The sequence below is a fragment of the Thermothelomyces heterothallicus genome (genome assembly GCF_042370625.1).
Source record: "Thermothelomyces heterothallicus CBS 202.75 unplaced genomic scaffold P884_scaffold_16, whole genome shotgun sequence".
NCBI lineage: Eukaryota > Fungi > Ascomycota > Sordariomycetes > Sordariales > Chaetomiaceae > Thermothelomyces > Thermothelomyces heterothallicus.
This window is the reverse complement of record NW_027192577.1, coordinates 426,136-446,375: the sequence shown is the minus strand read 5'-3', so window position 1 is coordinate 446,375 and position 20,240 is coordinate 426,136. Positions and strand designations below refer to the sequence as shown.

The 20,240-nt window shown below is 56.6% G+C and overlaps 8 protein-coding genes across 8 annotated transcripts; 2 read left to right on the top strand and 6 right to left on the bottom strand.

Moving 5' to 3' along the window:
* Positions 1-1,825: 1,825 nt before the first annotated feature.
* P884DRAFT_278669 (uncharacterized protein) lies at positions 1,826-2,599 on the bottom strand (the record flags this gene model as incomplete). The annotated part of the gene is made up of 2 exons (XM_069443213.1): positions 1,826-2,520; positions 2,587-2,599. The coding sequence occupies 2 exons, from the start codon at positions 2,597-2,599 to the stop codon at positions 1,826-1,828; spliced, it is 708 nt and encodes a 235-aa protein (XP_069296409.1).
* Positions 2,600-5,174: 2,575 nt separating this feature from the next.
* P884DRAFT_226443 (uncharacterized protein) lies at positions 5,175-8,067 on the bottom strand. The gene is made up of 4 exons (XM_069439652.1): positions 6,681-8,067; positions 6,242-6,621; positions 5,783-6,173; positions 5,175-5,685 (listed from the first exon to the last, which is right to left on the bottom strand). The coding sequence occupies exons 1-4, from the start codon at positions 7,700-7,702 to the stop codon at positions 5,412-5,414; spliced, it is 2,067 nt and encodes a 688-aa protein (XP_069296408.1). The 5' UTR covers positions 7,703-8,067; the 3' UTR covers positions 5,175-5,411.
* Positions 8,068-9,832: 1,765 nt separating this feature from the next.
* P884DRAFT_270829 (SRP40, C-terminal domain-containing protein) lies at positions 9,833-11,290 on the bottom strand (the record flags this gene model as incomplete). Its single annotated transcript, XM_069442382.1, has 1 exon — positions 9,833-11,290. One exon carries the CDS (start codon positions 11,288-11,290, stop codon positions 9,833-9,835), a length of 1,458 nt encoding a protein of 485 aa, XP_069296407.1.
* Positions 11,291-11,880: 590 nt separating this feature from the next.
* Positions 11,881-13,135, bottom strand: P884DRAFT_285968 (uncharacterized protein; the record flags this gene model as incomplete). Its single annotated transcript, XM_069443800.1, has 2 exons — positions 11,881-12,964; positions 13,081-13,135. The coding sequence occupies 2 exons, from the start codon at positions 13,133-13,135 to the stop codon at positions 12,003-12,005; spliced, it is 1,017 nt and encodes a 338-aa protein (XP_069296406.1). The 3' UTR covers positions 11,881-12,002.
* Positions 13,136-13,257: 122 nt separating this feature from the next.
* On the top strand, positions 13,258-13,661 carry P884DRAFT_261233 (uncharacterized protein). The gene has a single exon (XM_069441539.1). The coding sequence runs from the start codon at positions 13,436-13,438 to the stop codon at positions 13,595-13,597; it is 162 nt and encodes a 53-aa protein (XP_069296405.1). The 5' UTR covers positions 13,258-13,435; the 3' UTR covers positions 13,598-13,661.
* A 17-nt stretch (positions 13,662-13,678) lies between these two features.
* Positions 13,679-16,058, bottom strand: P884DRAFT_226437 (uncharacterized protein). The gene is made up of 3 exons (XM_069439651.1): positions 15,560-16,058; positions 14,421-15,408; positions 13,679-14,306 (listed from the first exon to the last, which is right to left on the bottom strand). Exons 1-3 carry the CDS (start codon positions 15,905-15,907, stop codon positions 14,137-14,139), a joined length of 1,506 nt encoding a protein of 501 aa, XP_069296404.1. The 5' UTR covers positions 15,908-16,058; the 3' UTR covers positions 13,679-14,136.
* A 212-nt stretch (positions 16,059-16,270) lies between these two features.
* P884DRAFT_285966 (trimeric LpxA-like protein) lies at positions 16,271-17,232 on the top strand. Its single transcript, XM_069443799.1, has 2 exons — positions 16,271-16,913; positions 17,022-17,232. Exons 1-2 carry the CDS (start codon positions 16,524-16,526, stop codon positions 17,208-17,210), a joined length of 579 nt encoding a protein of 192 aa, XP_069296403.1. The 5' UTR covers positions 16,271-16,523; the 3' UTR covers positions 17,211-17,232.
* Positions 17,233-17,325: 93 nt separating this feature from the next.
* Positions 17,326-19,717, bottom strand: P884DRAFT_261230 (uncharacterized protein). Its single transcript, XM_069441538.1, has one exon. The coding sequence runs from the start codon at positions 19,288-19,290 to the stop codon at positions 17,491-17,493; it is 1,800 nt and encodes a 599-aa protein (XP_069296402.1). The 5' UTR covers positions 19,291-19,717; the 3' UTR covers positions 17,326-17,490.
* Positions 19,718-20,240: the final 523 nt, after the last annotated feature.

Here is a 20,240-nt window from a genome sequence, read left to right as displayed (position 1 = left end):
GGCGGACGTGCAACGGCTCAAGTATTCGAACCGGGACTGTATCTGTAGAACTACTTCCCTTCTGGTCTGAACGGACATGGTTGCTTGCTTGCATAGGCTTGCATAGGAGTTGATCAAGAGGAAGACACCAAAGGGGCACAGGACGGGGTTAAAAAATGGCGCGGCGTTGTCTTGTGAATTTTTTTCTGGTTGCCTTTCTGCATGGCATGACATGGCTCAGCATGATGTGGTAATTGGTGGTATGGCATGTGGTATGGTTCGACACAGTAGTGTTAAGGGGTACCGACCAAACCAGACCGGGAACGAGATGAACGAAGCATGCTCAGATATTGAAGGGGGGAAGAAAACAAACTTTGATGGACCGAGATGCAAAGACGATGAGGGACTGCGAGGGAGTCAAGCAAGCAGCACTGCGCCGGTATAGACTTGGGCTGAACTCAGCAACTCGGGTGGTCAATCGCTGTTCCCTTGCCGATTCTGCCAGTCTTCGTTTCCTTAGGATCAAATGCCCTCTTCCTTCCTTGGCCTGGCTTTGGGGGGGCTTCTTTTTCATTTTTTTCTTCTTCTCATAGTCTCTTCCCCCGGTGTGTCTGGTAGATTTAGGTACTTGTCGATGGCTGTGTTGGACTTTGTTAATGACATTGGAGATGGCTTGAATGCAAAATGGTTGATGGCTGGCTTTAGAATTGCCACGGCTTTGCTTCTTGTGGCCTATGGGATGTGTCAAGGAATATACAAAATGTGAGCTCGCCGGGGTTGGTATGAAGAGTTGAGCAGCCAAGCTTGTAATTCTGGAAACTGACGCTCTTTGGGCGTTTGCGCACTGCTCTTCAACTGGTGGAACGCTCAGACCTGTTATCATCATCACCATCATCATCATCCACATGGGACTACTGCCACTATTAAGCATGCCACAGGGAGAAAATCGTGCCCGTTGATAGGCCTGAGCAACTTTACCTCATCGAGACGGCTTCTGGCCAGGAGTCCATGTGAAAATAAATGCCTTACAGGTGAGTATGTCCAGAATTAGTTCAATGCACCGGACAAAGTATGCGCATTCCTCCACCAATGGATAGGGCAACAGCTCATATTCACCAAACGCTTCCTCTTCCTCTTTGAATTGAAACTACACGTATGTCCACATGTTGACATTGTGGCACGCGCTCTGACATCACTCGAATCGCTTCAGAAGCTGAACGGAGTTAGTCACGGATCGAAATGATGGACAACATCGCAGGTCACTAGAATGACGCTTCGGCTGAGTGACATACAAACGCATACATACGCTATTGCAATTCCATTCATGGAATAACCGGTAATCAACGGCTAAAAAAGTTCAGTGTGTGATTCTATCAGAGAACTGGCGAGGAACATGAACACCTATGGGTGACTTAGTTTTGCGGTTGAGTGACGGATGTTTGTGCATTGTTCAACTATAATAACCAGGTCCGGATGTATTGCTTGGTTACAGACCCGCAAAGAGCTAACTGACACAGGTCGTAGAATCTCACGCCAGGGCTGAGGCAAAGAACCCTTTGTCGATATCTATTTTACACGCCAAATTGTGCATACACGCTTGCAAGCCAGGAAAACCCTGTTCAGTGGTCCGAAGAGACGGAACTAATGATAAAACCTTAAAAAATCGAGTCGGAGCCTGCTTTGACAACGGCAGACTCGTGAAACCAAGGTGGGTCCCACGAAACCTAGGAAAACTAACAAAGATACGAAAAAAACTTGAGTGAAAATCCCCTCTTCAATGCCCGACAGACATTGAAGGATAAACGATCATTCCAAGAAGCCAAAGCACCAATTTTTTTAAAACTTTTCACTCCTTTGCTCCATGCGCGAGCGCAATGTTCTTCCAGTGATCACGCTCGGCCGTCAACTGCACAATCCGTTGCTCCAACTCCTCAAGACGCTGTGCCTTGCGTTCACGAGACTTGCGAGCAGCAAGTGTGTTACGAGCACGCTTCATGGCAACAACATCAGTGGGGTCATCAACAATGATAGGAGGCAGAGGCTTATCGCGACGGCGAGAACCAACACCGGCGATCGAGGACGGACGGCTAGATGGCGGCGATGTACCCGATGACTTGCGACGATGTCCCGGAGCCGAGGCTACTCCCGAATCATCCGACTTGGAAGCAGGAGACTGCTCAGCACTGGCGGGCTTTGGAGCCGCCTCAGGTCGGGAGTTCGCCTGAGGGAAGAGAGGGTACCAAGTGTCGGTGGATCCGGTGTCGAAGTCCCCACTTCCAAACGTGGGCGAAACATCATAGGCGTCAAACTCCGGCGACTCGCCATAGAGAGATGGCGAGGTCAAAGCCGTGAGCGCAGTCGAGTTCGGCGCCGACATGAAGGGTTCCTGGATCAGGAGATCCTGGGGCGAGACGGTGCCCACGGTGGTTGTCGAGCTGGAGGAACTAGCACCCAGGTCGAACACACTGGCGAGGGCGGGCGAAGAGTACGCCGTGGTGGAAGCACCACCCTCGAAGGCGGTGAATTCGTCCAGATCGAGATCTGAAGTGGGGTGTAAGCCAAAATATTGGGGACGAGAGGGCAGGGGTGAGGCGGGGAGGTGTCTACCTTGGATGTTCATCTTGCCTCGCTGGGTCTTGTTACCAGTGCTTTGCGAGAAAAGAGGAACAGGCGGGCGCGCAGGCCGGTTCTGCTTCTGCAGATTCACAGCGACCGACGATGATGGAGCAGACGAAGCGTAGAACTGACGATTCTGCGCAGGAGAACTAAACCGATTGGTGAAAACCGAAGAAGTCGCTTGGTGACCAGTGGCCTGGATGATGCTAGCAACCCGCTGGTTCTGCAGAGACGGCGAGGTCGGGACCGATTGTTGCGGAAACAACGGCTGATGACAATATTGCTGACTTTGGGTGACACCTCCGGTGGCGGAAGCTTGCGAGACAGAGCGACTAGGTTGACGCTGCTTGATCGGCTGATCGAACAAGACGAAGTCTTGCTGATGAGGCGGCAGGTTCAGGTGCTGAAGATGCTGTTGTTGCGCGGATGATGCCGGCAGGCTCGAGGAACTGGAGGGAAGCCATCTTGACTGATTGGGATCCGTGGTGAAGACTGGAAAGTCTTGGCCGGGAATGGCGGCGGTGTTGTTTTGAGAACTTGAGCGCGAGCTGGGAAGCAGTGTGCTTAAGTTCAGTTCAACCTTTGCAGGCGAAACTGAAGTCGGTGGTTGTTGAGTGGGGAGGTAGTTGCTAAAATTTGTGGAAGAAATTTTGGCGACTTTGCAAATGCAAGTCGTCGGACTGGGGGAAAAGGATGCTTTAACGCATCTTGGTGGCTGTCTCGAAATGCTCGACTCTGTTCTTTGTGTGGAAGTTTGGGGTTGGAGGAGAGGAAGAGCAGGCAGCCTAAACTGGGGGGAGTTGGAAGACTTTTTATCAGGCAGCGAGCGAGTGCAGCAAGGCTTGCGCGCACATGCGGAAAGGGTCTGCAGGCTGCGATGTGATTTGATTGGCCGAGTGCAGCGGGCAGCCCTAAATGGAAAGTGTGAGTCACACTTCCCACGCGGCCTTGCTCCAGAAAATTTCCCCACAAGCCCCCAAGAGGTTCTAGCGTGCTTGTCGTGCAAGGAAGCAAGAGGCACACTCAGGAACCGTATCTGTACCCCATGGTCCAGATAAGCTCAGCGAACTATGTGTTTCTATTCGATCTAATCGGCACAAAAGATCCAGGAAACCATTCCTGTCATATTGGGATATCCTTCTTCTTGGTGTCTCTGAGGTGCCGAACTTGAGGGGTTTTGTCCGCACACTTTTGTACTTTCCTGTAGCGACCCACTGCACTGCCCCCACCGTGTGTCCCATCTGTCCGCAAATAGCCAATGGGACCAAGGCGCTACACGGGCGACCCACGGCTGTGATTTGCTTGGAGGGGCAGGGCGGGCAGGCTTACGCCGACGGCACGGAACCAGGCCTCCAAAGGGCGCGCGATTGACACCCCGGACAGGAAAGGCGATCTACTGCCTTCTCCAGTCCGAGAAACCCATAGTGTGTGTAGGTGTTCTCAACTGCTTTTGTGGCTTGAAACCAGGATGGAAGGGGCGGGATGGGAAAGGGACGCACCCTGGTCTACCCGGTTGGGCTTGCGAAGCTTCCGTCCTCACGAGTTTCAGACGCGCAGCATCTTGCGAAAGCCGTCGGCTTCGCACACCTGTGCAATAACGGAATCCTCCGTACCAGAATCCCAATGGACGGATCACACCAAACCTCGGTTGCCAACCAATCCCCGATCAATCGCCCCGCCGTTGTCGGCATTCCGTCCTCGTTGCTGGCTGGGCCGCGCGGAGATATGTCTGACCCGATCAAAATTTCTACAATAATCGCGCTTGGCGCAGGGTTCTGCAAAGCTTCGCCTGATGCACGCTGCATGTTGCTGCGCGCTCGGGGACAACGCAGGGAAAATATGTCCCTTGTGCTTTTTAAGGGAATCGCGGCCGCGGCATCGCCGTCGAATCAAAATGCTCAATTGGAATTGAGCATTCGTGATGTTGCAATTGAGTTTGGTGACTCACATTCGCTAAGAAACTGATCCTAGCCCTCGCGATGATCTGCAGCAGCCCCAGACTGCCTGGGTCCACTGCGACAATTCCGTTGCATTTGGCGGCCCAGGATGCTGAAGTCGGAGCGGAGAGGCGAAGCTGAATTGGGGGCCGTCAGTCGTATCCAAGGAAGCCGGCCGCTGATCCTCTCAACCATGCCTCGTCTGAGGATTGTAAAGTTGCCGTTCAGCCGGGAACTCTCCGGACCCACTCCCGGGTCATTCCCGAGGGAGTTGGGGAACAGTCGGAGGGGAGGCGGCCTTTTTGCCCGTGTTGTCCCTTACTTGGTTCGTAGAGATTGGGCCTGGCTTGGGGAACGTTGATGCTGTGTCGTCCCGACTCGGCTTCATTTTTTTTTTTTTACACTAGGGCTCGGGCCGCCTCGGCAGCAAGGTTTGGCCAGCTAGCAACAGCGAAGGCAAGGCCCAGGCGCGGTCACGATGAGACCAGGCCCTCGGGTCCAGGACCAAGGACAAGCCAATGACTTCATCGCGGCATCTCACCAAAGTTGGTTTCATTCCCTGAATAAAGCGCCAACAGATTCACCTCACGGCGACGAGCGATGCGCTGCTTGTCCGCTTGTCCGCTGCAGCAGTGTGCTGAGCGGCAACCTGACGAGAAAAACCTTGTCATTGTGATAAGGTCGTGTGAAGAGTCGGTCATCTCTCGGTCATTAGGCATAGCCCGCCAGGTATCAAAAGAAAAAAGTATCACCGCCAATGGGCGGAAACTCACGGAAACAGGGACCGCAGCAGGAATAAAAGGAACATCAAAACAAGGAACCCGAAACCATAGCCATTCCCCAGTCCAAACGCCCGTATCATCCGATCCATAACCCTCCTCATACGGGAGGCAACCCCCCGGCAGGCTTGTCGGCGGCCACGTCTCCCTCCGCTGCCATCTCGCCGGCTCCGTCCTTGAGCGTGAACTCGCCGTCGACGATCCTCTGGCAGAACTCGTCCCACATCTTCTCCCAGCTCCCGCGCACCTCGCTCCTCAGCTCGGGCTCCATGCACGAGTGCTCGATGCTCCACTCGACCAGCTGGCGCAGGCCGTGGAGTGTCATGTCCGGCTTACCCGCAATGATCTGGTAAAAGTCGTGCGAGAGGCGGGATCTGCAGCATGGACAGGCGTGTGAGCCCAAGAGTCGGGGGTGACGAGTTGGGGAGATATGTTGCGAGGGGAAGGGGGAAGGGGGAGCGAGGGTCATACCGAAACAGAGTCCCATTATCCGCACTGATGGTACACGGTACATTGTTCGCCAGCAGGTTGTACACCGAGTGGCCGCTTATTCTCGGGGTCAAGCCCAGGATTTCGTTGGAGATGGGGCAGACCTCGACGCAGACGCCGCGCTGCTTCATCTCGCCCATGACGTAGGGGTGCCGCGGCAGGGCAAAACCGTGGCCGATGCGCTTGGCGCCGAGCAGCAAGGCGTCCAGGAGGTTGCCGTCGGCGTCGGTGCCGATGTCGAGTGTCTCACCGCAGTGGAGGAGTAAAGGTATCTCGATGTCGGCGGCCTTGCAGAGGGCCTGGAACTGGAGGAATTGTCGGGTGAAGGCCTTGAGAGGCTTGCCTTTGCTTTCCTCGCCCACTAGGTCAAAGCCTGGGCGGGTTTGTCAGTTTGCGACCTCGGAGGAAGTTGCTCGAGCAGATGCCCGCTCGTTGGCTTACCAGCAATGTACGTTGAAAATTTCTTGTCCGTCTTGAATTGGAAGCACTGCATTAACGCCTCGCCGACCTGCTCCTCGCCGAAGGAACGCGGAGTGCAGTAGATGACCTTCAGGCCCTTCAGGATCCGACGCTGATGGTCCTTTTGGAAGGCTTCGTATTCGTCGATGATCAGGTTCATGATCCCGACATTGTCGATCCGGGAGGAGCCGTCGTCCTCCCATACTTGGTTCGACGACATGAAGTTTGGCCTGATCTCTGCATACTGGATATTGTCGGCGACGAACTCGTCGAGGCACTGCCGGGTGTACCTCCTATATGCGGTCTTGTAGTTGAACAGACCCTTCATCATCTGGGTTCGGGCATTGAACCTTTCCCATGCACTAGAGACAACGTCAGCGAGCCGGGCAGACCTGTAAAGTTATCCCTGAGCCGGACTGACCCTTCCGCAGTCTGAAGAAGGTTATGAGCTTCTTCCTCCTGAAAGACCAGCTTGCTTTGTAACCACGCATCGGCCGCTTCTGGCCCCCCGGGATACGCCTCTCTGAACTCCTGAAACTGCATCACGGACCCGCCTCCGTAGTCTTTGTGGAAAAGGTTCCCTGCTCCCCTTTCATCGACTGCTTTCTCGTTCATGATGCTGAACTGTATCCTGCAGAGATCATACGCTTCTGGCCGATCAAGGGGGATGTTGCTCCAGATAAACATGCGTTTCATGTCCTTGGCAATTCCCAGCAGAACGCTAGGGAGGAGATTGGAGTTGAAGTGAATGTGGAGATGTGCGCCCTTGGGCATGGCCCGACACAGGGCGAAGAGTTGTGTTTGTTCGATGAGGTCTGCATTGGAGAGGAAGTGATCACCGTAGAAGCGTGGGTGCTCCTGGCCGCGGTAGCCACGCTTCTTGGGCGCCGTCTCATAGAAGCGAGCAATGTCGTTCTTTTTGAGATGCTGAAAGACCGCGTTGGCCTTAACCTCGATGGGCTTTGCCGTCTTTGTACAGGCAGAGTCAAACCCCAGCGAGCGCTCATACTCGGTGCCCTTTTGGCGCAGATCACTGTACTCGTGCGCTTTCTTTTCGGAGTACGAGGCGAGCTTTTCCTCCAACTCTTTGCTGATCCGAAAGGAAGTGCTCTCCTCACCGGGCCGACCCTTCTCGGAACTGCCGCGGAGCTCCCGAAGAAACTGGCCGGGTATCTCACGAATCCTATCGATGTCGGGCGGCTGCGCAACCTCTCCCTGGCTTTGCCGCTTGGCCGCCATGCTGCCGCGGCCCGTCACGGTACTGCCTTTGGCGGCGGCAGTCTCGGAAGGGCTGCTACGGAATGGGTTAGCAACGAGGGCGGCCAAGCGGCGTCGACGGGTTGGCTTGACAATGTCCGAGAGCGCTAGCGACTGTCCTTGACCAGCAGCCTTCTCGCCATTGCGGTCGGATCCGGGCGAGCCTTGGCTGCTAGATATGCCCATGTCTTGGCGAGATTCGGCGGGCAGGTCAAAAGAAACGGAGTGTAAGACGGAATCGTTGGAGCGATTGTTCCTCCAGCACTGGTGCAAAGTTACGTGCTCGAGGAGAGAGGTAATCACACCGATGGCCCCGATGGGTGAGAAGGTGACGCGATTGCGAATAACACGCAGGCAACCGACTGTTGAGGCGTGACGGGGTTCCGGCGAGAGACGAGAGGACGAGAGTGCGGTGCCGCGGATTATGAGGGATGCGCGTGTCTGCCGTCGCCCTGCCCGGACTCTGGCATCGTGAAGCCTTCCAAGTTACTTGATTAAGATGAGAGAGCCTGGCACAAAGCCACTCGCAGCGCGATTGCCCATCTTGACCAACCGCGCGCCAACGCAATGTGTGCTGGGTCACAGTGGCTTGTGCCCAACCTGGGAAGGCGCTCGTCTTGGCGGGCTGGGTAGCGTTGGTAACGACAACATGCCGTGCCTGGCGCTCATGCACCAAGCCGCAGAAACCCGCCCGTTTGATCGGACGCTCCACTTCTGCGCCCCTAGGCTGAATATCGGGCGCAACATAAGAATAAGCGTTCTATCTTGTTAGCCCACTGACGGATTCGCGGCCGTTGGGAACCACCGTCTTGGGCAAACCAGGCCCATTCGTAGCTTGCATCCCCTGCACCGTTCCGTATGTAGGTTCCATGCCATCGATTACCGAAACCCAAGCTCTGGTAATATTCATGCTCATTTCAAAAATACGAAATAATACGACGACCAGTTTCCCTCGGTTGGCCCGCTGCTTGTCTTGTTCCCGAGCCCCTGAGGCTGATTCTCTACATTCAAAATATTCGTTCGATTATCATGTCTGTGCCACTCTAGGTCCTCCGTACCTAATTATGCCTCCTCACCGCGTCAGTAGAAAACTTACTCCTAGCATATTTCCCTAAATCCGCCTAATCTAGTTACCAAAACATGAAGCAGAGAGAATCATCCAAAGGGGCTAATACCGCCTTACTTCTCCACCTCCAAACACGCCTCGGAATCAGTCTAGTTCTTTGCATTTAACCTGACGGTCCACCTAATTAGGTATCTGGGCTAGCACGGTGAGGCGCAAGGACATTTGAAAAGAGCAGCCCGAAGTGACTTTCGCTCTGTACATGGGAGAACGTAACATATCGTGACGAGATTGGGCGGGGAATGGCCGAGTGTCGCTTTGGGGACACTCCGGTTAAGTAGGTAATTACTAGGATGAAAGCCCTCCTCCACGGTATTAACTAACGGTTTCAACTTGGCAGTCAGCGGACATGAGGCTTTGCGCTGCACCACCAATGGGCACTGACAACTTACTTACAACCTGGAAGAGGGGCCCATTTTTCACTACTGCTGCTCGGTTACTGCGGGAAACATGTGCGTTCTTGCTCCACAACTTACGGTTTCTGCTCGCTGTGTCCCCCAATCAGCCTTGATAACAAAGTGGTGAGGCTTAATTAGTAGTGTTCTAGGCCATAGCGATGGGCGAGAACGAAAGAGGATCACATGTTCCTGGCGGGCCATTTCGCGCGTCGATTCCACGAGTCTCTTCCCCGTACGCTTTACCTTATATCATCTAGTCGATCAAAGGTGGTTAGGAGAAACTCGTTTATAGGTGTTTACGTCTGACTGGAACCTCTGTCCCAATTATCTTGTTCTTGGAGCGTGCTGACTTGCATGTCGAAAAGTTTTTCTTCACTCCTGCGGTGGCCGCCCCAGTCGGTTACGAGGCACACAACGGTGGGGTAATTTGGAATGCCCATTGAGGCCAGATGGGAACCGCCTCGTTTTGCGAAAATGCCACTCTACGGTCGTTGACCAATATCTAAAGCTATCTCTACAACTGAATTCCGGCGCGGAATCTAAGCTAAAAGACAGATTGCCCGAGACTCCTTGCTATGCCATGTCTACTTAAGGTGCCTAACCAGGCGACCTAAACATCGCCTCTCTCCTAATAAACCAGCTACATTGGAAGTGTAGCAGAAGCCACCCATATATATCTAGATGCTTTTGGACGCCTGCGACACTCTCCAGGAAACCCTTCACGCCAATGAAAAAAAAAAAAAAAAAAGAAAAGAAAAGAAAAGAAATAGTTTAAAGTGACCTTCCTAAAGGAGTCTAGTCGTCAAACTTGATGCCCCCCTTCGCGTTTGTATCGATCCGCCCACCGCGGTAACTGCCCTTCTTCTTCTTGTTCTTTTCCTTGGTGAAGCTCTTGCCTCGCGTAACACTCAAGTCTTCGTGGGCCTTGCGGCCCCATTCATGGCCGGAAAAGGCATTGGAGGCGAAGCGCGGGTCGACCTGGATGTTGCGGTTGACGCGCGAGAAGGGCTGGTTGACCTTGCCGTTGTTGTTGTTGTTGTTGTTGTTGCCGCCCTTACCGCGGTTGTTGGTCTTAACTGTGGCCGGGTCCGGTGGGAGCGGGGCAAACTTGTCCACGGGATAGACCTTGGGCGAGGTCCGGTCGAGAGTGGCAGAGGAGTCAGAACCGCCGCCGGCCGGCGAGGTGGACTTGGCGCTCTTCGTCTTGGTCTTGGTCTCGGTCTTCTCCGAGTCGGACTCAGAATCTGAGGAGGAATCGGACGACGAGGAGTCACTAGAAGAGTCGGAGTCTGAACCAGACTCGGGGAGAGGGACCTTGGCCGCTTCTTCGGCTTCGTCCTCGGATTCGTCATCGGAGTCGGAGGAGGACGAGTCTGACTCTGATTCAGAAGACGAAGACTCGGAGGACGAGGACTCGGAGGAAGAAGAAGAAGACTCGGAGGACGATTCGGTCTTCTTCTTCTTGGACGTTTCCTTCTTTGCCGCAGCCTTCTTGGTCGCAGGCTTGGACTCAGCCTCAGACTCGGAGCTGGAGTCGGAATCCGTGTCGGAACTCGAGTCGGAACTCGAATCAGAGTCGGAGGAAGAGTCGGAGGAAGAATCAGAAGACTCGCTGGCGGCCGGGGCGGCGACAATCTTCTGCTTCTTGGGCGCGGGAGCCTCCTCGTCAGAGCTGGAATCGGAGTCGGAGTCGGACGAGTCACTGCTCTCGGAAGCAGCCTTGCGTTTGAGAGGGTTAGCTGCAGGCTTCGCCGTTTCTTTCTTGTCCTCGCTCTCGCTGTCGCTGCTGTCGCTCTCGCTGCTGCTGCTGCTGCTCGAGTCAGCGCTCGAGGACTCCTCCTCTGCTACGTCTTTCATTTCCACGTCGGTATTGTCGCCGCTATCGCTGTCGCTGTCGCTGTCGCTGTCCGACGACTCGGACTCGCTACTGCTGCTCTCGCTGCTTCTGCTGCTCTCATCACTGCTGGCCCTGGCCGCTGTCGCGGTAGTAGCCTTCTGAGAAGTCTTCCAGGCGTTGAAGACAGAAACCAGAGAATCCTTCCCAGCGACGTCCGACTTCTCGCTCTTCCAGCCCTTCTTGGCCCGCTGCTTCGTGAACGCGCGATGGGCGTCGGAAAAGTCGTGCTCCGAAAGGAACGATTCGACCATATCGAGGAGCTGCGCAGGCGGCTCCGCGGTCGATCCGGGCTTCTCGGCGGCCGCGGGGCCCTTCTTCTGGGACCCGCTGGCCTTGGGCTTCTTGTTTCCCGGCATCGTGGATGTGCAGCTGCTCTGAGTGGCCGGTTTTTGCGCGGTCAGTGCAGAGTTGTTGGAAAATAGCCAGGCTGGCGGAGCCGACATGGGCGAGAGGATCGCGTTGTGAGTCGGGGAAAGTGGCTGTCACAGCCCCTGCACAATCTTCTCGGTAGGCGAAGGTGAACAAGGCTGTTCAAGGGCAGGCGCGTGCTTCTTTTCTCAAAAAAGCTCTGAAAATTTCGAGATTTTGCTTTCGGGTTACGCGCCTCACCGCCTTTTTTCCTACTTTTTCTGCCAGATAGAATCCGTGGGTCCGAGAAGCGCCCCACAGCGTCCCTTGCATGAGAGAGCGGGGTTCTTCCCAGGGGTTGCTGCTCTTCTCTCCGAGACTCGATATGCTAACAGAGATTAGGGCGGCTCAAGCATTCACTGCGAGGTCGAGAACATAATGTCAATTACTTTGGACCTGACGCGACCTGCTCAAGGATGAATGGGGGATTTTTTTTTTTGGCCAGGATAGTCAACGTGCCACAAGCTCCAAGCACAAAGTTATCCGTTCACATTTCCATATTTTTGTGAAATTTCATTACCAATGCAATGGCTCCTGTGCTCCGTCAGCAGGAGAAACACTGGGCTCATATGCATCACTAGGTGCCTATGGTAATCATCTTGTTTCTTCCATTAGACAGCGTCGAATCCAATATTGAAAGAAGAAGTTCTTGAGAGAGCATCATGGCCGCGCCACGGTGGCGGCCCTCTGCGCGGCCAGCTCCCTCCCGCATCTCTCCCAGACTTCCATCCCCGTCAAGATGGTGCTACCGAGCATCAAGACGGCCACGTACCCGGGGGCCAACGGCACCCATCCCACCACCGACCCAGGCACGGCCAGATCCATGATATCCGCCGCCAGCCTCCTGACCACCTTCCTCCTCGCCGCCTTCCTTTCCTCTCTCACCTCCTCCTCCTCCTCCTCCTCCTCCTCGTCGTTCTCCTCCCCACCATCCTTACTGTCCCGGTCCTTGCCCCCTCCCAGCTGCCCCGTTCCGGGCCGGGCCCCGCCAGCTGACCTCGCCAATCGGACCGCGGACGCCAGGATGCCGCACACCAGGCCGGCGAACCAGAACCGCTGCCCGTCGAGCACCAGCCGCGCCACTGCCTCGGGCGAATCCCAGACGCGCAGGCCCGGCACGTCCAGCACCGCCTCGACGAAGACGGCGCTCTCCAGAAGGAGGTACATGCCCGTGAAGGACTTGCTGCCAAAGTCCAGCCACTTTTCGACTACGACGACGCCGCCGCCGCCGCCGACGCCTGCCGCTGGTCCCGGCGTCGCTGGCGTTCTCTTCGTCGGGCCGCCTTGGCGCCCCTCCTTCTCATTCTCATCATGACGTGCCCGTGGTTGTGATTGAGCTTGCGCTTGTGGTTGCTCCTGGAGCGAGGAGAGGACGGACCAGGCGGCGGCGAAGGAGTCGAGGAAGCGGAAGAAGCGGACGGCCTGGCGGAGGGAGGCAATGCGTTTGCGGAGAAGCGTGAGCGTGGTGGTGCTGCTGCTGATGGTGGTGGGGGAGGTTTTGAATATTGCTGGGGGGGAAGAAAAAGGGGCAAGGAAGACCAGGAACAAGTAGGAGAGAGTAGGGAAATGGAGGAGGATGGTTGTGAGGGCCTGAAGCAGCCGGAGAAGGCGCTCTATGCCGTCTGCTAGACATTAAAAAGGGGAAAAGTGGTGGTCAGCTTAGCCACGGATTTTCGTCTTTGTGGTTGGGTTGAAAGGAGGTCGAGACTCGATTTGCGAACTCTCGTTTATCACTTACAGGCATCGGTCCCAAACCTCACAAACTGCTCAAACACAGTGATGCCGCTTGTCATCTTTGTTGCTGATCTTTCCCACTCCGGAGATGGAGTGTTAACAGAGTAAGATATGACACTATATGGTATGTATCAGCATTGGCCAGCCCACGCCCAGTGTCGTTGTCGTCGCCGCCAGATGTCCGGGGAAAGCGGTCATGAAGCGGAACAGTCTTGTTTACTAGGTACAGATTCATAGTTTTCAGCTTCTTTGCATCTTTTTGCCTGCAACTTTCCCTTGGCAGCCCCACTCTTGAACCCCTGAGATTACCAGTAACGCTATTTAGCTGCACCCGTACTTAGGATTGAACAGATATCTGCATGCTGATACTCCAGGAACCCCTTCTCTCCTTCGTTACCCTCATTGTCGCCATACCCAGGCTTCTCACCGCCGAGCCATTCCGCCACTCATCTAGCCTTCAATCCAGGCACCACACATGGTGGGAGGACATTTTTCTTGAACCAGGCCCATGCTTCCCCTGACATATCTGTTTATATTTGGGGGTCCCATTTGGTTACAATAGATTCGATTGTCCCGTAACGGCACAACCACGTGTTTGTTGCCTCAGAAAAAAGTTCACCAACCAGAAACCGCTTCGGCCATTCCGGCTTAATGGCGAGCTCTTATTATTAGTAAGAAAGTGGAGGGTCTAGTACCGACTCGAAAGACAGAGGAGACTCTCTCAAAGAAGGACTGCTTTCGTCAGTATGGCCGAGGAGCAGCAAAAGGCTTAAAGATCCGTAGTCCTTCTGCACAAGAATGGCGGCCCAGTGGATGGTACGCCGAGTTCTACATGCAGGAAACCCCGAGGCACATCTCTTCACAAGGGACATTCCCAACCAAGACCCGTCCGCCTCGGAACCGGCCGCTCGGGCTCGACAAAGTAAACAAGTACAGCCCGCGCGGGCGCTCTACGGCGAACGTAGGCCTATGTACAATGCAGTGTACAGGACGCACCACTCCTCCATCAACCCGCTCAGACCATTTTGGCCACTCGGTTTAGCAGCCATTCCCCCCCTTTTTACATACCCGGCGAGACGAGCTTGCCCTGTTCCCTGGCGTTGTGGGTCCAGCCGCCGGCCAGCGCCTCGCCGCCCGTCTCCTTGGCGAACTTTTGCATGCGGGCCTCCAGCTCGGGGCGGAAGTGGCGGATCAGGCCCTGGATGGGCCAGGCGAAGGCTTCGCCAAGAGCTAGAAGGGGGGACGAGAGAAAAAAGAAAAACAGTCAGCATTAACAATACTTACTCTCGATGAATCAAAGGAGCAGGTCAAAAGAAGGGGAATAAAGAAAAGAGAAAAACGTACCGCAAATGGTATGCCCCTCGACCTGCTTGGTCAGCTCCTGCAGCATGTCGATCTCGCGCTCGCGGCCCATGCCCTTCTCGAAGCGCTTCATGATCTGCTCGGTCCACTTGGAGCCCTCGCGGCAGGGGGTGCACTGGCCGCACGACTCGTGGCGGTAGAAGTGGCTCAGGCGGGAGATGGCGCGGACCACATCGGCGCTCTTGTCCATGACGATGACGGCGGCGGTGCCCAGGCCGGACTGGCTGTCCTTGAGCGCGTCAAAGTCCATCAGCTGGTCGTCGCACACGTGCTTGGGCAGGATCGGGGTCGAGGAGCCGCCCGGGATGACGGCCAGGAGGTTGTCCCAGCCGCCGCGGACGCCGCCGCAGTGCTTCTCGATCAGCTCGCGCATCGGGATGCTCATCTCCTCCTCGACCGTGCACGGGTTGTTGACGTGCCCGCTGATGCAGAAGAGCTTGGTGCCCTGGTTGCGCTCGCGCCCGAAGGACGCGAACCAGCTGCCGCCGCGCCGGCAGATGGTCGGCGCCACCGCCACCGTCTCCACGTTGGCGACGGTGGACGGGCAGCCGAAGAGGCCGACGGCGGCCGGGAACGGCGGCTTGAGGCGCGGCTTGCCCGGCTTTCCCTCGAGCGACTCGATCAGGCTGGTCTCCTCGCCGCAGACGTAGGCGCCGGCGCCGCGGTGGATGTAGACGTCAAAGTCGTAGCCCGAGCCGCAGGCGTTCTTGCCGATGAGGCCCTCGGCGTAGGCCTCGTTGATGGCGTTCTGCAGGATGGCGGCCTCCTGGACGAACTCGCCGCGGATGTAGATGTAGGCGGCCGAGGCGTTCATGGCGCGGCCGGCGACCAGGCAGCCCTCGACCAGCTTGTGGGGGTCCTTGCGCATGATCTCGCGGTCCTTGCAGGTGCCCGGCTCACCCTCGTCGGCGTTGACCACCAGGTACCTCGGCTTGTTGTCCTTGTCCCAGTCCTTAAAGTTCATGAACGACTGCGGGCGCGCGGTTGGTCAGCTAAATGGACGATCGACCAAATGTTTTGTTTTTCTCCTCCCCCCCCCTCTCTCTCCATAGCCACTAGCCATGGAGGAGAAAGAGAGAAGGGGGGGGGGGGGGAATGAAAGAACTAAATCCGATACGCACCCATTTCAGGCCCGAAGGGAAACCGGCACCACCGCGCCCGCGCAGGCCGGAAGCCTTGATCTCGCTGATGATCCAGTCGTGGCCCTTGAGGAGGATCTCCTTGGTCTTGTGCCAGTCGCCCATCTTCTTGGCGTGCTTGAGGTCGGGCGGGAAGCGGCCGTAGAGGTTCTGGAAGATGCGGTCCTGATCACGCAGGCCGCCGTAGGTGCGGACCGTGGCGGCGGCATTGGCGTCCTGGACGGTAGCGAAGGAGCGGCATTGCGAGGGTGTCGTCGTGGAAATGGCCGAAACGGCGCTCGAGATCGTCCTTGTCGACGCCTTGGTGGGCGCCGCAGTTCGTGACAGCATGGCGAATGGTCTCTCTGCCCGGCAGAGCAGAGGTGTGGGATGCCAATTGGCCGCGGCCGGGGAAGACTGTCGGGGTTTCGTTGGGACGAGATGAGGTTGGCCTCGTGGCGATGGGGGCAGTTGCACCGAGTTGAGCGCCTTTCTGTCGTTTGGTTTCGGGAGCACGCTGATTGGCTGCGGGTTTCGGCTGTGGCGGGTGCTCTGGGTTTCTGCTCGAAGCTGTGGCGGGACTTGCGCCAAGACCACTGACGCAGCGCCCTGTGGGGAAGCTCGCCAAACAATTGCATTCTTTTTTGACTTGCTCTTTCAGTGGTCGGCTCAAACCGTGTGCAATGGCACACAGCTCAAACGCGCAGCGCGTTCGCAGCCCGTTGCGGCGGATCGAAATGCAGTCACGTCAATAACCATGGCCAGTCATCCACTACCCACACCACGGATAACATCACCACAACCAATACCGCCGGCATCGCCATAGCAGGATAACTAATTTTCCATTCGAGGGACTTTACACAAATATACACGGTAGATCGAGAGAGAGAGAGAGAGAGAGAGAGAGAGAGAGAGAAGGCCAAAGAAGAGGAATCAAAAATACAAAAGGGAGAACGACAACGCAGACATGTCCTCCAAACGGCACTCCATGCTCCCCCCGGTATCCTCGGGTCCCAAACCGCCCGTGCAGTTCTCCTCGTCCATCGTCATCGCCGACTCGGCCGTGCTGACGGGCACGCACCCGATCACGATCCACAGCGAGAGCGTGGTGCACCCGCGCGCCCGGCTCGACTCGCTCGCGGGGCGCGTCACGATCGGGCGCCGCTGCGTCGTGCACGAGCGGGCGACGGTCGGCTCCGTGGGCGCGTCCGGCCGCGTCACCGAGGCGGCCGTCACGCTGGCCGACTACGTCACCGTCGAGGTCGGCGCGGCCGTGGAGGCGGGCGACACCTTCATCGGCGAGGGCACCGTCGTTGGCGTCGGGGCCAAGGTCGGGGCGGGGGCTGTGATCGGAAAGGTGTGTGTGCCTCTCTCTCTCCCCTACTTCTTCTTTTTAAAACCCTCCTTCCTTTCTTTTCTCTTGGGGAAAACAAAAGACAACCATGCTGACACAAGGTGTGGACAGCACTGCACCCTGACTCCGCATACCGAGATTGCCGCCGGGGAGGTGGTGCCCGACTTTACCGTGGTGTACTCCAACGGGATGCGGAGGACAGACAAGCGCGGAGTGGCCGAGCTGAAGAACAAGGGGCTCGCGCGCCAGATCGATGTGCTGAGGAGGATAATACCCAGTAATCCGGCCAAGTTTGCTTGATGTACATGTTTTTCACCTGTTGCTTTTCCTCTTTTTTTTTTTTTTTTTTCTCTTTCATTCACTTTAGAAGGAGATACCCCCAGTCAGCCGCAAAGCAAAATCATATGCTCATTTTGCCTTTTTTTGTGTTCTAAATTCCAACACCTGTTGATATCAGTTCGTAGTCTCCCCTGCGCCTGTAAATGTGCAACCTCCCCCCTTATTTTTTCACACCTTTTTCCACACCTTTTCCCCTCCTTTTCCTCTCCTTTTCCTCTCCTTTTCCCCTTCTATTTTCCCTTCACAAATACCGTATTTTCATCCACTCGCTTGTGCCGAGTCCCAAGTTGAGACCGTTCTCGGCCCACCACCTCCTGACCTTGGTCTGATCGCCCAGCGAATCTTCCAACGCCTCCTCGACGTCCATCGTCTTGTATTCCACCCTGTTCCCCTTGCGGCCGCCCATGCCCGGCAGTTCCCCGTGCGCGTACTGGCGCCACCACTCCAGCACGGGTATGTGCGCGTGCAAGGTGGCCTCGATCAGGATCTGGTTGTCGAACTGGAACTTGTCGTCGCCCCTCAGCTGGCGCCACAGGTCCAGCACCTTGACCTGCCCCCAGCGGCTCGCCATCTTGCACACGGCGTCCTGGTGACCGACGGGGATGCCGCTCTCCTCCCACCAGCGGATGACGGCGACCTGGCCCCACTGGGCGGCGGCGAGCAGCGACCGGCCGGGCTTGATGACGATGGAGGGGTCCTGCCGGCCGGCCTCGCGCCACCACTCGAGCACGTGCACGTGGCCCTTGGCCGAGGCCGCCTCGAAGGCCTGCTCGTCGTACTTGAGGGGCAGGCCGGAGCGGCGCCACCAGTCGAGAATGTGCACGAAGCCGTGACCCGAGGCGTGGTTGAGCGCCTCGACGTCGTACTGTTTCTCGAGGAATGAGGGCGAACGGGCCCACCAGTCGAGAATCTCGGTGCGGCCGTAGTAGGCCGACGCCTTGGTCGGGATCGTCTTGCCGTCGAAGCATTTGAAGATGTGAGGGAGGTTTGCCTCGATGTAGGTGAGCACGCCCGTGAGGGAGAACTTGAAGATGAGGTGGACGGCGAGCGCCGAGAGGTCGTGGAAGGTGGGCGGGGCGTGGGCGAGCTTGTCGCAGACCGCCTTGGTGTCGGCGGTGAGGAGGGTCCATTCCAGCGAGTGCATGAAGACCTGGAGCGGGTCATTGGGGTCCTTGGGCTCGCGCCGCCAGCCCTGGCTGGTGGGCATCTCGAGGTTCGTGTAGACGCCGAGGCAGGTGGCGAGCTCCCAGTCGTTGGTGAACTCGAGGATCATGCTCCAGATCTCGGGTGGGAGGGTGCTCCGGGCCTTCGCTCTCATCGCCGGGGGCGTGCCCGGTTGGGCGCTGATCTCCATGTCGTGGCCCAGCTTCAGAAAGTCGGCCTGGTTCTTGATGATGCCGAGTAGCTCGTTGAAGCCGTCCCACTCGACGATGCGCTTGGGATGGGGGCTCTTATCGTAATGCCAGAGGATCGGGGGCATGACCCGGATCCACCCCCACTTGCGATGCAGCTTGCTCATCTGGCGCTTGGTGACGGGGTTCTCCCACATCTGGGTGCTCATGCCGGGCACCATAATGATCCGTTTGGAGGCGTCCCAGCTCCGGAGCACCTCGAGCAGCAGGGTGTCCGAGATGCCGCACATCATCTTGGCGAGGGTGTCGGCGTCGACAGGCGCGAGGACGAGCAGGTCGGCCCACTCGACCAGCTCGGACGCCGATTGCTGACACGACTCGATGTCCCTAGGACTCGGGCCGTCCGGGGAGCCCCTCCTCAAGCTCTGATTCTGGAGCACGATGATCTCCTGCGCCAGCCTGTGTGTCATGTCGTCGACGATGGCTCTTGTGGAGATCTGGGGTTCTTTGGAAAGGCGGACGGTGATGGCCTCCGCAAACGCCACGTCCCTTGAGCCATTGGCGGCGACGAGCAGATGCAGCGAGCGGGGGCGCTGCGTCTCGTGGAGAGAGGGGCTCGAGGAGAGCCGGCCACTTCGCGGTGGACGGCCAACACCTGTGAGTTGCGGGCTTGGGTAGGCTTCCGACATGACAGCGGTCGAAGAAAGTCGCGTAGACGCGGAGGCCGAGGGTGCGGGTAGCGGTTATCCTACAAACTCCCGCTGGCTGCTGTGATGAATGAACTTCTGCTTACACCGTTCTTAACCCGGATGGATCTTGGATGCAGGGCCAAAAAAAAAGGCGGAGAGCGAACGCTGCCGAACCAGTGCGTGCTCGAAATTCTGGTCCGATGGATAGATGGAAGGATGGCTCTTGGGTGGCGGTTAAGTAGGAGATAATGGCAGAAGCAGCGCAGCTTGCCAGGTGTACTGTATGTATAAGTATGTGCTTCGTACTCAGGTACGAAGCAGTATGTTAGTGGAATGAATCTCGAACAGACGGAAATCTCGATGCGCCCAAGTCGCGATTCAGAATCGTAATGGTTGCTGGTTGCCTGACGGTTCCATTTTCCCCAGACCTTGGCTGAAGGTCGTCCCTGCCCGTCAATCGCAGTTCCACTCGGAACGCAACGGTTGCCCTCGGGCCGCTCCAAGGCTGCGTGACGTGGGCGGTCCCTTGCGGGCCCGTATGAATTAACTAGTGCATTACAGTACTGTATGTACGCTCATACAGGTAAGGTACGTACTCTACCCTGCACTAGCAGGACTGTGTAGTCCGCCCCTTGACGTAGGTACCTGGTGTATGTATGACTACGAAACACAAGGTAGGGCCATACATAATAAGTTTCCGCCTGACGTAAGGCATGGAAGGTCGGGTGGATAAGGTATGTACTATAGCATGTGCGTAGGCAAGGATCTGAGGTAGGTAAGGTAGGGACCTAAAGTGGTGTGGGGAGCGCTGTATGTCGTACTGACCTTGCATGACAAGGGAAGAGTGGATATGGTACGTATCTTCGTACTGGAAAGCGGCTCAAACCACAGTTCAGTGTTAAATTTACCAGGTTAACTACTTGTGTATGTACTGTACTAAGTACCTCAAT

Coding starts and splice junctions, on each gene's coding strand:
- P884DRAFT_261230 (XM_069441538.1), bottom strand. CDS start 19,290: ATGTCGGAAGCCTACCCAAGCCCGCAACTCACAGGTGTTGGCCGTCCA.
- P884DRAFT_285966 (XM_069443799.1), top strand. CDS start 16,524: ATGTCCTCCAAACGGCACTCCATGCTCCCCCCGGTATCCTCGGGTCCC. Junction 16,914..17,021: donor CGGGGGCTGTGATCGGAAAG/GTGTGTGTGCCT, acceptor AGGTGTGGACAG/CACTGCACCCTGACTCCGCA.
- P884DRAFT_261233 (XM_069441539.1), top strand. CDS start 13,436: ATGCTGATACTCCAGGAACCCCTTCTCTCCTTCGTTACCCTCATTGTC.
- P884DRAFT_226437 (XM_069439651.1), bottom strand. CDS start 15,907: ATGCTGTCACGAACTGCGGCGCCCACCAAGGCGTCGACAAGGACGATC. Junction 15,409..15,559: donor TCCCTTCGGGCCTGAAATGG/GTGCGTATCGGA, acceptor GCGCGCCCGCAG/TCGTTCATGAACTTTAAGGA. Junction 14,307..14,420: donor CGAGGGGCATACCATTTGCG/GTACGTTTTTCT, acceptor CCCCCCTTCTAG/CTCTTGGCGAAGCCTTCGCC.
- P884DRAFT_226443 (XM_069439652.1), bottom strand. CDS start 7,702: ATGGGCATATCTAGCAGCCAAGGCTCGCCCGGATCCGACCGCAATGGC. Junction 6,622..6,680: donor CTTCTTCAGACTGCGGAAGG/GTCAGTCCGGCT, acceptor CGTTGTCTCTAG/TGCATGGGAAAGGTTCAATG. Junction 5,686..5,782: donor GATAATGGGACTCTGTTTCG/GTATGACCCTCG, acceptor TCCATGCTGCAG/ATCCCGCCTCTCGCACGACT.